Source organism: Lonchura striata, chromosome 11 (genome assembly GCF_046129695.1).
Source record: "Lonchura striata isolate bLonStr1 chromosome 11, bLonStr1.mat, whole genome shotgun sequence".
Classification (NCBI taxonomy): domain Eukaryota; kingdom Metazoa; phylum Chordata; class Aves; order Passeriformes; family Estrildidae; genus Lonchura; species Lonchura striata.
The window spans coordinates 9,529,509-9,547,189 of NC_134613.1; the positions used below are offsets into that span (position 1 = coordinate 9,529,509).

General features: G+C 42.3%; 2 protein-coding genes across 5 annotated transcripts in view; both read left to right on the forward strand.

The window, feature by feature from the left end:
* Positions 1 to 1,265: 1,265 nt before the first annotated feature.
* On the forward strand, positions 1,266 to 7,074 carry MCEE (methylmalonyl-CoA epimerase). Its single transcript, XM_021532072.3, has 3 exons — positions 1,266 to 1,328; positions 4,870 to 5,210; positions 6,670 to 7,074. The coding sequence occupies exons 1-3, from the start codon at positions 1,298 to 1,300 to the stop codon at positions 6,820 to 6,822; spliced, it is 525 nt and encodes a 174-aa protein (XP_021387747.1). The 5' UTR covers positions 1,266 to 1,297; the 3' UTR covers positions 6,823 to 7,074.
* Positions 7,075 to 13,190: 6,116 nt separating this feature from the next.
* Positions 13,191 to 17,681, forward strand: part of APBA2 (amyloid beta precursor protein binding family A member 2) — an 86,260-nt gene continuing 81,769 nt past the window's right edge. For 2 of the 4 annotated variants that reach the window (XM_021532005.3, XM_021532007.3), the window contains exon 1: positions 13,191 to 13,355. The gene's annotated coding sequence lies outside the window, so the exon portion shown is untranslated. The remainder of the gene's footprint in view (positions 13,356 to 17,681) is intronic. The other 2 variants (XR_002465586.3, XM_021532003.3) reach the window with 1 other exon arrangement.

A 17,681-nucleotide genomic window follows, 5' to 3' on the forward strand; every position in this document is an offset into this window, starting at 1 on the left:
ACTTCACGGTTTTGAATCTCTGACCTAGATGCAAGGGCTGTTTTAGAACTGCACATTTCCAGCTGATTCTGCCGGTAAAACACCTGATCTTACCTGGTGTCTACAAGTTCAGGCTAACGATGTGCACACACACACACACCTTTCACCATCCACACAGCACTGCCCAGTGCTCTGCAAGTCCCCTCTTACATCATGTAGTTTCTTAAGGTTTATTTTGTAAAGTAAAATTAAGCCCTACACCCACAGACCCTTGTGTTTCCAGCCACCCACACAGCCTTCTGCAACTTGATCCAAAACTGTGACTACTAACCTTTTAACTTCAATACTTCTCCTGCCTCTGCCGCTTTCATGTTTCTTTCCTACCAACATATAAAGCCTTTTCAGTGCAAAGAATGCCCTGCAATGTCACAAATTAAGATTTGAAGTGGCACAAGCTGTTTATCTACTTAGGCTGTATCTCAGCTAGTTGCAGTGTGCTATGCCTGACACAGCAAGACTGCAGCATCAGCAGACAGCCTGCTCACTGTCCTGAGTCTCTCTGGCACAATGCTTCACGGCATCCCCGTCTGTATCAGGAAGAGCGCGGCCAGCAGGACCAGGGAAGTGATTGTTCCCCTGTATTCTGCACTGGTAAGGCCACCCGTGAGTTCTGGACCTCTCAGCTCAGGAAGGACATTGTGAGATGCTGGAGCAAGTCCAGAGAATGGCAACAAAGCTGGAAAAGTCAGATGAGGAGTGGCTGAGGGAGCTGGGGGGCCTGAGCCTGGAGAAAAGGAGGCTTGGGGTGACCTTATTGCCCCCTATAACTTCCTACACCAGGAGGGTCCAGCCAGACACCCTCCTGGTGTCACTTGTCCTGGCAACAGGACAAGAGGACATGGTCTCAAGCTGCACCAGGGGACAGGTTGGACATCAGAAGAAATTTTTTTTCTCAGAAGGGGTGATTAGATACTTGAATGCACTGCCTAGGGAGGTGGTGGAGTTACCTAGGGAGGTCTGGATGTGGCACTTAGAGCTCTGGTTTAGATGACATGTTCAGTAATAGGTTGGACTCGATGATCTCGGTCGTCTTGTCCAACCTAACTGATTCTGTGGGATTTGCTCAGAAAACTTCCTCGGCAAATGCCGCTTCCTACCGCAGCGCTCTTCGGCACGCTGTCTCCGAGGCCCGGGCAGCGCCGGCCCGGCCCCCGCGAGGCTCCAATGGCGCGGCGCGGCGGGCCCGGCCCCCGGCGAGGCTCGGCGCTGCCGCGCGGAGGGCGCCGGGGGCGGCGCCGCCGCGGCCGAGCGGGCGGAGATGGCGGCGGCGCTGCGGCGCGGAGCGGCCGGTAACGCGGGGCGGCGAGCGGGGCGGCGGGAAGGAGGGGCGGCGGGCGCGGGGCTCGGGGTGCGCTCCGGCCTGGCGGATCTCCCCGGGAGAGCTCCGCAGGCCGAACGAAGCTGCCGCTTCTGCAATAAAAACAAGTTCTCCCGATCCAGCTGACGGGCGCATTAACCACTGACATTAGCTGCGTAGGGTAAACTTAGAGAGCAAACGCCAAGCCTAAAGTGCAAGGAGGAACTTGTCTTTTTGATGTGTGGTTTGGAGGTAAAATTCAAAATAATTTGCCGTTTATGGTAATAACCTGTACTGTTCACTCTGGTAGGGTAGGTTTAACTCACAATACCTAAAACATTTTACTTGGTAGCCCCAGACCAGGAGAAAAGTGAATGAGAGGCTCAATGCTGTCAGTGATCGATCAGTAGGATACTGGGAATGAAAACACCTTCGTATGATTGCACTTTGAAGGAAGGAACAAAAGCCACAGCACACTGAGACTCAGTTCCCTTGAGCTGTGGAGCCCATGTAATTCCCAAAAGCCCCATCCAGCACAGCAGAGCAGTACTGTGAGCCCAGTTAGTCTCCAGAGTTCCCAGGATGCTCACACCACCTTGAAATTGCTGGAATTTAAGAATGACCATACTATGCCCTTTTCTCCATTTGGCCCAGAGAGTGAACACACAGCCCCTATGTGCCAGATTGGTAACAGCATCCTCTCCATGCTTTGGGAGTTTGTCACCACCTGAAAAGAGTGACGATAAAGCAGTGCCCATGACAAGGTTCTTGCTGCAACCCACTGTTGTAAAACCTTCCCATAGAGAACGTGACTGAATTCAGTTTGGTTTGGCTTGTATTTGATTCCTTAGTTTCCTTGATTAGGTCAATGAGCACTAATCCACATCAGAAGCAAAAAACGAGGCTACGAATAAACATTTGAACTTGTTACTTTATAATCTGCTCGGTTGAAGAATGTAGCCCTTACTTGGTACAACTGTATATTTAAACTCTGATGTGCATACTACAAGTAAATGAGTCAATCATCAATAGAATGATCCCCAAATAGATAAATTTAAAAATATTCTTCAAATGAAGCTGAAGAAAGTTATATACTATAGAACTAGTTTTGTGATGCATATATAAATACAAGTGTTTCTTTCCTGGAAACGTGGAGATGATGGGGTTTCAATCTGAAGTTTGCTGAAAAGCTTTCTTTTTCACTGCAGGGCCATTTTTGATTATTGGGTTAGAAGAAGATTAGAATTTTAAGTAATCTATATAGTTACTGATCTAGATAATGTAAGAAAAACAAACGCTTTTTGTTTAACCTCAGTCAATTAAATTATGGATTTAAAATTAACACTCTATGCATCTGACTAGAGCTAGGACTTCATAAAATAAGCGCTTATATGAGTGAGTATTTAAGTATCTTTGACTTTACAAGAATCCTAGGAATATACTTCACTTTTTCAGTCTATTGTCTTCCCAGGAAACAGCACAAGAAATCAAATATTTCTGGGGCAGAACCCATAAGAAAGAGCATTTTCTATTATTTTTTCTAGTGCTTCACAAATAGCTGAGTAACAAACAGTCAGTGTCTTTGTCTATTTACTTGAAATAGAAAAAAAAACAAATTAAATTACAATAACTGTGTGGTCATATGTGCCCTGTGTAAAGTGCAACAAGAACTACAGATGTCAGATGTAAAATAATGGAAAAATCCTTGCCTTCCCATTAGTAAAGACTGCTTGAAAAAATATCTACATTAGTAGTATTTCTGTTGAACTGCAGTCTGTTAATATTTGGAAGAAAAAATAAAACAGTAAAAGGCTCTGGAACACATAATAAATTATATAGTAAGGGATCCTTCTCTTTCAAAGGATTTTTCTTATTTAGAGAATACTGCCTTCCTCCAAGTGGAAAAATATCTCTTGCTTCAGCAAGAATGTCTTAAGAAATTACAGTACAAAATGGAGCTACTTCAGTAGAAGCTTAGGTGGGCAGGAAAGACTGTATAGCAGATATTGGGGGGTTGTTAGTTTTGTAACACATTTATTTACTCTGGTTAATTGTCAAGCCCTATACTAGTTAATTAGCCATGCCTTTAATCATGCACCTTATGCATTTGAGGCACTGCACAGTGCTGCTCCCTCACAGAATAACATGATTCACCCTGATTCAGCTGCATTGACATGGCAAGTGTTTCCACAAAATAGTTTATGCACAGACATTTGAAAAACAATTTTTTTTTCATGTGGAAATTTCAAAGGGATTTTTTTTAACATGTAAGAAGTTGAAAAGCAGTTGCTGTCCTATACCAGTATGATAGCCTAAAGGTACTAAGTGAAAGAATTGTCCAGAGCTTCTGGCTGTGATGAAGGAGATGATAGGATGGACTGTGTGAAAACCTGGCAAGAAATACTGCAGGGCAGTTACTTGCAGCACTGGAAAAGTTTCTGTAAATACTTAATGTAGGATGTTGATTTATTATCACAAAAAATTGTGAATAGACTTATTTTTGTGATAGAGTCCTCGCTAATATGCACATTGCATGTTGGAATTTTAAGTGTCAAATACATGCAAAGATTTCTTCCTCCATCCCAGCACCATGCTCAGAAAGACTTAGGTTTAAGGATTTATCAGTGTTTGAAGAAAAATTAACTGATAGCCGTAAATCTTGAATTCCTGTGGAATGGTAGCTCTCAGTTCCATACTGTGAAGCAAAGCTGATTTAATTAATTACAGCTATTACTGACCTTACAGAGCACCAAGAGCCCAGACAGGCTATCTATCCTCAGTGTGTTGCAATGCATCCAGAATCTCAGTGCATCACTGGCACAATCTCTTAGCGAAATAGCACATTTGTGACTTTAACGGAAAGAACACCTCAAAGACTCCCAAAAGGATAAGATGCCTCTAGCTTGGCCTTGAGGCATTGGGAGCTCTGACTTGGCCTAAAGCAAACTGGCATGGAATTATAATGTAGCTTTTATGAATATGTCTTTTAATCTAATTCTAATTTTGGTTCTAGAAACAGCTGATACTATAAAAATTTCTCCCCACCCCCAGTCCCTCTAGATTTTGGTACTGACAGATTGATTTTTAAGGTAATTAATTTGCAAGTACCCTCATTTTTTATCTTTATTTTTTGTGACCTTTTTGTTTGTTTCCTATAATTTTGAGATGCATAGGCATATCCGTATTTCTTTCTTCATTTCTTAAGAAGCTCTGAAAATTTCAAAAGTCACTTTTAAACACATTATGCAGTTGGCCTTTACAATTGGTCCTGTTTTCCTCTTTTCAACAGGTATATGTAAAGATTTACAGCAAATTTGAGTCAGCTTTGGGTTTTTATTTATTACTCTTTTAATAGGTCTGAATATTTACTTAGTCTGAAAACAAAGTAACTGTTTCCTTGCTCTCAGCCTACCCTGAGCATTGCACAAGGGTGTGCCAATGACTTGGCAGCTCTGCAGGCCTTTACAGGGGAAAGAGCAGGCACTGGGACTTTCTCAAAAGCATGGTGTCAGTGCTATTCACTTGCTTTTCAGGGCTTCTTAGCAGGCTGCAGACTTCTGCTCCCACAGTACAAACTCTCTCCTCATCAAAGTCCTTCTCACAAAACATTCCAAGCTGTTTGTGGAAACTGGGCCGACTTAATCACGTGGCAATTGCAGTGCCTGATTTGGAGAAAGCTCAGTCCTTGTATAAAGATGTGTTAGGAGCCCAGGTGAGTGAGACTGTTGCTCTTCCTGAACATGGTGTCTACACTGTTTTTGTGGAGCTGGGAAATACCAAGCTGGAACTTCTACATCCGTTAGGAGAGAAAAGTCCCATTGCAAGCTTCCTGCAAAAAAACAAGACTGGAGGAATGCATCATATCTGCATTGAGGTATTTTAACGTAATATTTATTGTAATAAGATAGATACATTCAAGTATGCATATTTTAATAAGCTTGACCTGTGTCAAGAACTAACATATAAGGTTGTCATATTTCTCTCTTATACAAAGGAAAATTTAAACAGATGTTTTGATGGGTGAATTGTTTCAAACAGGTAAATATTTTAAGAAGAAATTAAATTATTCCTGACCAGATACAATATAATACCTGCAGTGAAAACCATGCTGGACACAGTAGAATCAGAGAGCAATCCAAGCCTGGTACTCATCTAATATGGATGCACCCAAAGGGATGCAGGGGTTCATTCCATCTGAGCCCAGACTCCTCTTCAGGCCACCTCTGCAGGACAGGAGCAGCAGCTGCTGTGGCTTTTCTGCTCAGGGGAAGAATCTGGAGGGGGCCGTGTCACATGTGGCCTTTCTAGTTTAGATAATTTGACAGTCATTCCTTTTTGTTTTGCAATCTGCTAGTTGTGTGTAAGAAGAGTTGTAGTGAGTTTGGATTATTCATGAACAAAACTACTGCAAATGGGTAGGAATTAAGTGATGCCTGTTTCTCTGGATTAAAGCTAGGAATTTCCTTCTTCCCTACCATGGCATTGGGAGACGAGTTTATTCACCAAATTATGTCCAGACACCTCAGCCTTCAAAAATAGCAGTGATATATTATTTTAATTCTAGGTCTTTATTGATTACTGACTATTGAATTTTCTGAACTGAGGGTAAATATTATTATTTCAAAAAAAGAATGCATTTAAATTTTAGGAAAATTCAAATTTCATTAGATAACATGACATCAGAACTTCAGATCACATTGCACAGTAAAGGCATATTTTTGTTAATTACATATTTTTGTAGGAAATTGTACTGAAATACTGTTTTAATGGCTATTATAGTTAAGCTCAATAGGAAGACCACATCTGGATATATTTTTTATTATTCCAAGCTTTTTTCCTTAGGAAACTTTATGAACCTTTACCTACTCAGAAGGAGAATACATAAATCTAAAGGGGCTTTTACCTTCTGCCCACTGTCCTCCCCTTTTCACCAGCATTTAATGAGTCAGTCCTCTGTCATTACTTATAAAGGCAGGTATTTTCTTTATTGCAGTTATTGAGAGCAGAAAGTAATGCAGAATTTAGATTATTTATGGAGTCCTTATGAAGTAACAACAAAAAAATGCTTTGTGCATGAGTGATTTTGTTTATTAATTTCTTAAATATTGCACAATCCATTTAAATTGTATTTTATAAAATCTTCAAATAACAAATGCAAGTTCCTGTTGTATTTTTAACACTAGATGTTTTAAAATGGTTTATAACTTATTTTCAGAATTATATTAGAACTTAGAAATAACATTTCAGTAAGGAATTGTTATTGCTCCTAAATGTAAAATCTGCATAATACAGGGCAATATGTTAATTTGTGTGAACTGTATCTTTTTTAAAAGGTTGATGACATAAAAGCGGCTATGACAGAACTGAAGAAAAAAAAGATACGAATATTGAGTGAAGAGCCAAAAATAGGTGCACATGGCAAACCTGTGATTTTTCTTCACCCTAAAGATTGCCATGGAGTCCTTGTGGAACTTGAGCAAGCTTGAGCTGCAATATTCATAAATTAAACAATAGAAGAATTGTGAAGTTCCTGAGCTGGTGCTGGGAATATTGATGTGGCATTCAGTCTTTACAAGTTCATTGAAGTTCCCATGGATGAAGTACAGCTTTTGAGCACTGAAATAGTGCTACAGATTTAAGGTCTGTCTTTGCTGGTGTTGCTGATCTAATACATTGGCATTTCTTAAATTCTCTGTGATTCTACGCACAAATAAATGAGCTAAGTTACATATGTACAATAGTAATTTATCTTTTGTTGCCTGTTTGCAGCAAGATCTTACCTCTGTAGCCACAGAAACTATACAGTTTCTAGGTCAAGCTGCATTATTTTGCTCTACATTTCAGAGCAGAGACCCACTTCCCAGTGACAACAATATAGCTTAGACATTTTTCTTTAGAAATAAAGGCAAACAAAGAATGTTTTCTCTTCTCACCATTCACCATCTGTGCTTCACACTGATTGATTGGTTCATGCAATAAAAAAACCTACATATTATTGTATGGATGTCTGCAATTAGTAAATAAGTTTTTATTGGCATAACAATTACTGCCAAGGAAGTTACCATGCATAAATCATCATTTAGTTGTTTTATGAACTTTGTGGATATGCAGGCAATGCAAGAAGAGAACCTGAAAGCTACTTGCCTGATATATATTTCATATTGTAAGGCAGTTGTGACATTTTAGTTTTTTCATTTTTAGGATTTTTAATTTTTTTCCCCAAGCTTTCTCCATAGAAGGACATCTTGAAGAGACATGAATAAGGTTTTCCTGTGCAGAAGCACTTACAAAATCACTGGCAAACACACTCCACGTAAGTCTTGCTTCTGTACACAGTTTTTTAGCATTAAAGACCATGCCAGTATGCTGATGTCACAGCCTGCAGGCAGTTTTGTTAAGTTATTTATGAACAGACTTCACTTTATTGGTGTATATTACCCAAGCAGTCTTTTCCTGAGACTTTTTTTTATAGGTTTGTTTTGACATTTCAACTGTAGAAATAGAAGACTTGCTATTTCTTTCATTTTCTCAAGCCTTAAAAAGTCATACTTTCCTAGCTTAACTACAGTCTGAATTTTAAATTTTCCTACATCTCTGCATATGCAGTAAGAGCCTTCAGCTTGATACAAAGATGATCTTAGTCTAGGCAACTTTTTACTTAATGGAATTATTTGTAATGTGTGTCATGTTTGCAACAACAAAATACAAATGTAATGTTGACCTGTTAAACATGTTTTTAAAGACATTGACATTTCCTCATGAATTTTACTTCTGAAAAAATCTCTACAAAGCCATGATTTTTTTCTTTTAACAAGATAGTGTTGTACCCAAAATAAATACTCCTTCTCTCCTATTTTAAGAAAAACACAGCCTTCCACAGGATTCCTACATTTCATCAAATCACTGTTTAGAGAGTAGTTTGTGATCTAAATTCTAAACGGTTTAAATTTAGAAATCATAAGGCTCATGAAGGAAATGCAGAAGGATTTAATATTCCTGAAATCTGATTTGGTCATTCTAAGAGATAGTCTTTGAGCAAAGCTGCTCTTGTCTTTCTGTCAAAGACAAGGAGGCACTTTTTTCTGCAAAAAAATACCAATAGAAATACCAATACTAAAAGCCTCACTGGTTAAGATAATTGAATAGAAGTCTTTAAACCAAATATCCTTATTTTGGTGCAACAGAAACAGCCCTCCCATGGTTCATTCTCCATTTCTTTGTCTGAAGGAGATAGACTTCTGTGTATGACATCTATCAACATATCAGAGTAAGCAGCTTGAGGTAGTGTCACAGCATATGTCAGAGTTGCGACAGCCACAATACACAGAGTACCCCCATTGAATTTTAGAAGGCTTTAAGCATTCCCCCACAGAGAGCAACACCATATCACTGCAGAAGGCTGCAAGTACCTGCTCTCCTTATTCTTCAGCCCAACCTTTCATGCCCCTCATGTTGATGCAGTGCACCTGTGTGCCCTCTGTGTGCCTCTGTTCCCTTTGGTGGCTGGGCAGTGCCCCTGGGCACTCCATGGCTCATTGCTGTCAGTGCTGCTCAGCTGCTTCTCACAGCTGCACCCACTGGGGATGAGGCTGGGCTGCAGCCCCACTCCCAATTACCACAAACTGTGGACCTATAAAGTAGTGCTAGAGAACAGAGATTTTTAAGTAAACACTTGCTCCACCTGATGATTGTGCTCCCTATCTTATTGGCAGAAAGGCTTGTGTTACTTTTTAGCTAGTAACCAGCGTTTTTCCTGACTGACTTGGGGTTGCCTAGCTCTAAGTCAGCTGATGCATTTTGTTCCTTGTATCCAAGTCGTGCTCCTGTCTCACAGTTCATACCTTTTTTGTGACTATTCCTAAGGTGGAAATCAAGAAAATTCCAACACACACACAGACAACCCCAGCCCTGCAAAAGAGAGTTTAGGTCTGCAGATTAGTCAGTACACAAAACTGGATCATGTTCTCACAAGCTCTTAAAATTTGATGGGATCAGACCCCCTTACTTGTCTGGGTATGTGCTACAGGACAGGAGAATTTCCCCTTCTGGAGCTGCAGACTTAGAGAATAGCCAAGGGAGCTACAGCTGCATATGATCTGAAGACAGCTACAGCTGAGAGAGGTTTCCTGGTTATAAACTTAACTCCCTTAGACTTCAGTAGGAACAGAATCAACCTCTATCAACTGTGTAGTCCTTCACCTTAAAGCAGGCAGCCTATACAAGTTGTTGTTCTGACTTACCAAGGGGTTGGGACAAGGCTTACTTACATAGGCCTTACTCTTTGTCACTACCATGATTATAAGAGGGGAGTAACACCCAGAAAAACTGGAAGTTCAGGGATGGAAACTGGGGAACAAGAGAGCTGTGATTTGCTCCTTTCAGTGGAGGGGCATTTAACAATACACTCCTGTTGCATCATTTTACAACTTCTGGGAAGAACAACAGTGATTCAAATAACTGGAGCCTGATTATCTTGGAAGGGAAATAGTTTTTGACAGTATTTAATCTTTTTTGGTTTTTGTCTGTTTGGTGGATTTTTTAAAACAGCAAAACCTTCTTCTCTGATGTCAAGCTTCTCAGAAGATGGAGTGTTAGTATTTTGCCAGTAAATTTTCTCATGCTTTTGCCACTAGTTAAGTGCAAGTTCCCTGTTCTAATCTCTCCATGTGCCTCTTTTCCCCTCTGAGCTGAAGCGTGTTCCTATTTTATACTGCCTAAGGCAGACAAGATACATTTTTCTGGACTCCATCAACATTACTCAGGCAGCTAAAGAGCTCATAATTAAATGATGCAAAATATCTTTTTTTACTTCCTCTCTGCAATCCTCAAGTCACTCCTAGGTGGGAGGAGGTGAAGAGGCTGCAGAATGAATCCCATTCCTTATGATGAGACAAACCTAGAAGCAAACTTAAAATGCTGTGAAAAAAACTAACTTTATGCCTTTTAAAAGCTAACCTTACAGTTTTGCAATTCTGCAAAAACTCTGTTCCTGTCATGCTTATTCTGCAATTAATGCACCCGAATTTCATTCTGAATTCTGTTGCTTTCATTATTACCATATCAACCTGAAGTCTCATAGAAAGACCATGAAACATAGAGATGCTTACATTATCTGGTTGAGGTACTTACAGTAGGAGTGTATGGACAGTGACACTTCATTTGACTCTGTCCTTACAAGGAATTCTTCCTGTAGTGATGTGAGATGGGTGTGTTGGATGTAAGAACCCTTAACTAATAGAAAAACTCAGAATTGTTTCAATATCAGTTCTTTTACCAAAGCACTTGTCATGCTGGCCAAATTGAGGCTGTCAAACAGAATAAGATCATCAAGTTCAACTAGTTAATGAATATGAAAATAGGAACTAACAACAATATATAAATTAATCAACCTAGGGCTGACATTTTGCAATGGAAGACCTCAACCACTTAGGAATGCAAAATCTGTCACCTTTGACAAGCATCTTCAAAGCACCTTGAACAAATTATGAAATAAATATTTATCTTATTGTGAAGGAGGGATATTTATATCTTGTATAATCCTTAAATATCTATAATATTATGTAAACTGTTAATGTTTGTTTTCACTGTCTGGTATATTGTCAAAAAGCACTGCTAACTGCAATGTTCTTAGCATAGTAATGAGGAAGAGTTCTCTGATACATTTTAACATAATGATACATTTTGAAACATTTAATAACTTTTCTAGATCTGAAGTGGCCTTTCAGCTGTTACTGCTAAAACAAAAATAGTAAATAGGTATTAAAATCTTCTATAAAGTAGATATTTAATGAAAATTTTTACTTATTTTTAACATTACATTTTTTTCAGTAATAAAGACAGGTTCAAAACATAATTTTAAGATCTGAAGTAATTTGCAACTGCAGGTACACTGAAAGCATGTATGATGATGCACAATTTGCATTAAATAAGGGGAATATCCAACTCTGCACCCATGGCTGGCTTTTATGGAAATGATTATTTCCAGAAATTGAAGAGTAAGAGAGGTATGTTCCAGGATTGGTATTATGCACCCTATTTTTACCTTCCATTTTGGTATGTAATTTTCTATAATAACCATCTGTCTGAATCACTGTCTCCAAAATGATGTGGAGGGAGAATGTTTGTTAGAAACTTAAATTTTAAAAAGTTAAAAGATACATCCCACTTCCTTTGGGACCTCTGAAGTCTTTGAGAGGTCAATTGTGGTACAATACCTGCAACTGCCGTAACTTCATAAAGAAAACATCTGCCCTATTGGGCTGGAAATACTGCTTTTGGTATTTTGATAAAGTGAGACTTTATTATGTATAAGAGGCTGTTTCATCAAGTTAACAATTTTGATAATTAATAATTCAAAAGATCACTTGCCAAATGCTTAAACAACCTGCCTATAGGTTATATATGTAGATACACTGCAGTTCTGTGTAAAACATACATGTATTACAGTTTGGGTAATGTTTTGAGTTTTCAGTATCTTCAAAAGAAAACCAAAATCTGTCCAGTAATTGGGATATAGAAAGGGACAGATGGGAAAAGACACCATAGAAAACCATGCCAGAAAATAGCCTCTTAGCAGCAAATGGAGAGTCTTAACAAAAATCTTAACAACTAAACCTTAAAAATCTTAACAACTAAAAAAACCAAAACAAAACAAAACCACAAAAAGGTGTTTCCATGAAGGACCTTTGCATGTACATGGAATGTGTCTTGATACTAACACGAGAGCAAAATGAACAACCCCACGCTGAGCACACAGCTATTACCGTAAACACTGATACCTAGCTGGTTGTAGTGCAGTATCATTACATTAGGACAGCTTTTTACTTTTGCTATAGTGAGAAAGATTAGCTGCTATCTCAAATTTGCACAATTATTAGCAAAGCCTGTCAGAATTGCTCTAAGATATGTGTTTCTTTATATACAAAATAGTCACTATCACCTAGCTGCCCTAAAAATATCTAGAGGTTTCAATAAAAGGCCTGAGGAACCAACTGTGTTTATCATCCACTGTAAGAAATGTTCTTGGAGAAACTTCAGTGAGCTTTTAAATAGTACACATTGAATCCTACATTAAACTTTAGGGGTGGATCTATGTATTATTTGCACAAGGGCACAAAAATCATGATTTGTCCTCATAAATCTGGCTGTGTGATGGAATGTGACTGAGTCCAGTGCTGTCCCTTGCTATAATGGTCAAACTTTTGGTGTTTGGGGCTTTGTTGTGCTGAAGCACCTCAAGCAACAGGGAGAGGTGAGGTGAACACCTAGCAGGATGACACGGCATTCAGGAATGTAATTCGCAGAGAGATGCTGTGGAGACTCCGAGAAAACATCCTCAGCTCCGGCCCAGCACCAGAGCAGATCCCTGGGGAATCAGGGTGGCCCTGCCGAGTGCCACAGCGGGATGCGGGCGTGCAGCAAACAGCGCTGCGGCAGCTGCTGCCCGGGGCTCGGGAGCGGAGCTGGCGGGGCCTGCTCTCAGTGCCCGCGTCCGGACACGGTCACCGAGTCAGGACTGCCCGGGCTGGGAGGCACGGCCACCTGGAGCAGGTGACGGGAACGCGTCCGGCCGGTTCCGAGTGTCTTCAGACGGGGAGACCCCACAGCCCCCCTGCGCAGCTCTGCCAGGGCTCTGCCACCCTCAGTGTCAAGCTCTCCCTCACGCTGAGGTGAAACTCGTGCTTCAGTTTATGGCCATTGCTCCTCGTCCTGTCGCTGGACGCCTCTGAGGGCGCGGTACAGGCGGAGCTGGCGCAGTGCCCGGCCGCCGGTGCGGAGCTGGAAGGCGGGCGGGCCGGGGCGTCCCGCCGAGCCCGCCGGGCTGCGCGGGGCCGCGGCCGCCCCCCGCTGCCGCCGGGGCCGGGAGGCGGCGCGGGCGCTATGCGCCATGCAGGTTCCCGGGCGCTGGCGCAGGCAGGTTCCCGGGCGGGCCCGCCGCGGTGTGCGGCGCTCGGCAGCCACACAAAAGAGCGGCTGCGGCTGCCCCGCTGCTCGGGACCGGCGCCGCCGCTGCACCGCGGTAAGGACGGGGGGCGCAGGGCGGGGGGCTGACCGACCGACCGACCGACCGACCGACCGACCGACCGACCGCCGGCCGGGGTCGTCGCGGGACCGGCGGCTCCGTCGCGGGTGGGGCGGCAGCATCCCGCGGGTGCCCTCAGGGGAGCGGGGAGCCCCCGGGCACGCGCCCGCCCCGCGGCAGCACGGCCGGGGCTCCCCTCGAACCGGGGCTGGGGGCTGCTCTCCCCGCGAGCGGCTACCCCCGCCCCATCCCATCCTCATCTCCATCCTCATCCCCATCCCCTGGCAACCGAGCTGCCCGCAAGCGGACGGGAAGCCGGGGTGAAGGGGAGCCCCTGCGGCATGGCGGAGCGGCCGCGCTGTCGCGATGGGCGGCGCGGGGCCCCGGCACCGGGGGCTGCCGCACTCCCGCTTGTCCCCGCTGAGCCCGGGGAGGCGCCGCCACCGCCCCCCGCCAGGCGGGGGAGAACCGGCGGCGATCCCCCGGGCCGGGCTGCGGCTCCGCTCGGCTCCCGCAGGACGGTGCGAGCTCCGAGCCCGGCCCGGCCGCCTCAGCCCCGCCGTGCCGGGACGGCGGCTCCGGGTAACGCGGGCACCGGCCGTGCAGCATCCGCATCATGTCAGCGTTTTGTGGCAGGGCGGGAGGCTTAAGTCCGTTTGTCTTAATACGAGTGAAAAGAAAAGCGAGAGGAGCCCTCCTGTAATGCAGCACCGCTCGGAGTTTGTATTTGGTTCTGGTTTCATGTCTCCACTGTAGCAAAGGGATCAGTCTTTGATCTGCTCTTTCCCCGTTCCCTTAATCATGAAATCTGGAGGGAAAAGGGTGCTCAATTAAGAATATCTGATTCTTGTTGGGATAAACAACATGAGATAGTATAGCACGGTCTGTTTGCCTCTTATTGAACAGTTTTTTGAATATGTGTGTGTGGTGCCTTGTATTGCCATAACAAAAGGGATGGGGGTGGGGGAAAGGAAGGGAATACTGCATTTAGAGCTGCATCTTGGAAAGTCAAAGACTGCCTTATTTTGCCTCAACTGGCAGTCTGTGCTTTCAGATTTACACACTTTGCATCCTCAGAGTTGTTTTGGTGGTTGTTGCATGCTAGTGAGGACATACAAGAAAAGAAATTTAACTGAAGAGATCATACAACGTGTATAGTACAGAGATAATGTGCATTGCAGTGATGTTTAAGAAAAGTCTGAAATTACTGTGACCAGTTGGAAAAATGCAAGTAGTTTTTTCAGTTGTATTACTTGGCCCTATAATCTCCCAGGAGGGGCTGGGAAATCTGTTTGCAGAAAAGGTATTTATCTATTATGCCTGCTACCCAAGAATCCCTCATTAATTAATAAGTAGAACTGAAGAAAAGAACCAATTACTGTCATAGTTTTTTGTCGTTCTGTGTAAGCCTCAGCGTTTCAAATATAACATTGTTTTAAAGGGGAGGAATTCTAGTTTAAGTCCTTATTGCCACTTAAAATACAGTATATGCAGGTTATGTGTTTGAGAAGCAAAAGATTGACATTTATGTCAAGCATAAGATGACAATTTATCATTATCATCCTGGTTCTTCTCCATATGGGACAGACAAGATGAAAGAGCTTTTCTTTCATACGTTGTTCTATGAGAGCTAAACTGCTGAAATTGAAGCCACTGTCCTTAGTCCATTTCATAAGTTCATAGGATTTCATGCTGCAGAACTGTCCTTATAAACCCTGACTGTCAGTTTCGAAATCTCTGATAGTTTAGCCCATATCTGCACTTGGAAATATCTGAAGCTATATTAAAAATGCATAATCAGCTACATTATTGCTCTCTCTTGATCCTCTGATAGTAAAGGAAAAGTGTTCTTGCAAAAGCCATAGATGCTCAGCTCTTTTGGTCAAAGTATTACAGTTCCAAGGAGGAATCTCGATAAGCATGTTTTGTGTAGATACTTGATTAATGCTGGTTCAGGCTGGGGACTGGACATGAATTAAAACAAGCTAGGTCTTTGAAAAGTGACCTTTGCTTAAGGCTGTGAACATGAGAAACCACTTCAAGAAGCATAATTTTGCCATCTCTCGAGCTGTTCTGCTAAGAAGATTTGCTAAGAAGTAATTTGTGAAAATACCATGGTTTAACCATCTTTCAGTTAATATTCCTGTGCTGAGGGTGGAGAAATTAGAAAAAGTAACCTGTTCCAAGCTACCAGCTCACAGAGAGATATAGAGGATTCTGGTTTTGTTCAGAACTAATCTTGGTGGTAGCCTTTGAACACATCAGAGTTCAGGTGCTTCTGCAGAGTTTTTATATCCATTTCCCTTGTAATCTGTGTTTAAATAAACAAGGCAATTATTTCATGCTTTAAGCACTGCAATGGTAGAGGCTGAGAAGCAGCCCTGCCAAAAAGGCCCAGAGGTCCTGGTGGACAGCAAACTGGACATGAACCAGCCACAACCCCTGGCAACAGAGAGAGCCAGGAGCATCCTGGTCTGTATGAACAACAGTGCAGCCAGGACATCGAGGGAAGTGATTATTCCCTTCTGCTCAGTAGGTGATGTTTATAACCCTGGGTCCAGTTTTGGTCCCCCAGTAAAGGAAGTTATTGAAGACCTGGGGTTCTGCAGAGGCCATTGAAGTGGCTGGGGCTGGAGGCTGAGCTCTGAGCAGAGGGTTAGGGAGTGGGACTTGATCAGCCTGCAGAAGGGAGGCTATGGGGGCACCTAACAGCAGTCTTCCAGTCCTTATAAGAGTTCCTCAGGGAACTGGAGCCAGGCTCTACACAGTGGCATGTGCCAAAGAATGAGAGACAAAAGGCATATGTTGAAATAAAGGTTCAGACTAGATACAAGTAAAATACTTTGCCCCACAAGGACAATCATACATGGAGACAGGTAGCCCAGAGAGGTTATATGGTCTCTGTAAAGACCAGGCTGGATAATTCCCTCAGCAAATTGATCAGGGCTCACTGATGACCCTGGTTTGAGGGAAATGTTGGACAAGAGACCTCTGACACTCTTAACAACCTGAAGTGTTATGATCCTGTTTGTGCCTACCTGTACATTATACAAGAAGCAGACATGTTTCCAGGAGTCAGATTTTTAAAGATTTAGAGTTTCCATTTTAGGATTAATCCGTGCATCTCAGCAAAGATGGAATACAGTATCAGTATGATATATTAACTTCTATTATATGTGAAACAGTACATTACATTAATACAAACTAATACCTTACTATAAGCCTACCAAGGAAGAGATATTTGCTTGAAATAAACAAAAAGAAGTACATACTACTTGCAAGCAAGAGCTTTTACTAGGAGGTATCTTTTGGCAGTACTATGAGTCAATTAAAGCCTTGCAACATTTGTGCAAGAGATGTAATGGTAGTTATAGCTACAGAAAATAAAGCACTGATGCAGTCACATGAGCTTCACAAGTTAAGAGAAAGAACTGAAAGTAGAATCAGAATTTACTGGTTTTTAGATACTCAAAAAACTTGCAGTTGCCGAGTCAAATATTCATTATAAGTACATGCAAATGCTTTTAGTCTGCTGGGAAGAGTGTTACATGTATGATTTGTTTTTTCCTGAGGACCCATGAGAGCTGCATGAAAAGCAGTTCAAGACAGCACCATGTGATTGGCGAAGTGTGTAGTGCTTTTTGGCTTTTGCTGTCTACAGAAGCTGAACATGCACCACAAGCTTTGTCATGGCATCCATGAGAAAAGAACTTCCATTCGAATTCTCAGTTTTGTCTGAACTTAGGTCTTCTCTTGGCTAACAATACTATTTTTTTGGAAGGAAGGCCTTGCACAACTGGTAAAAAAGGAAGGATTGAACAGTTTGTTTCTGATGCTGGTAGGTAAATGCAGTGTCACTTGAGTACATGACATTCCTTTCCTTTTTTGTTGCAGTACTTACTGTCTTCATTCACATGCTGCAGCAGAGGAAGGTGATTTGCACTTCAAGAGGAGTAAGTTAGAGCTGAGTAAAGACCGGTATGGAAAACTCTGGGATTAATAGGTGCTTCCACCTAAGCTAAAGAGGAAGAACTAGAAGCCTTGTAGGTAGGGATGACAGGGAAAAAGTGTCATTGTTCTCAGATAACTGAAATACTGCTGGAGATGCATACTCTGAAGTATACTCATGCATGAAGGGATCATTTTCTTTTGAGATAGAAGGAAATGAAGAGGAAAGAAAAGTTGGCAAAAAGGTATACAAAATATGTCAGTTATAACCAAAGTGAGGTTTGCAGTCTAGATAAGGATTTTCAAATAGTAGTACTTCTGCAATGCAGACATCTACTAATACCAACGCAGGCTTCCAGTGGGAGCTGCGTGAGG

What these genes read in the sequence shown, in the direction of transcription:
- MCEE (XM_021532072.3), top strand. Translation starts at nt 1,298, where the DNA reads ATGGCGGCGGCGCTGCGGCGCGGAGCGGCCG. An exon ending in GCTGCGGCGCGGAGCGGCCG is followed by an intron (nt 1,329 to 4,869) that starts GTAACGCGGGGC and finishes CTTGCTTTTCAG; the next exon opens with GGCTTCTTAGCAGGCTGCAG. An exon ending in TGCATCATATCTGCATTGAG is followed by an intron (nt 5,211 to 6,669) that starts GTATTTTAACGT and finishes CTTTTTTAAAAG; the next exon opens with GTTGATGACATAAAAGCGGC.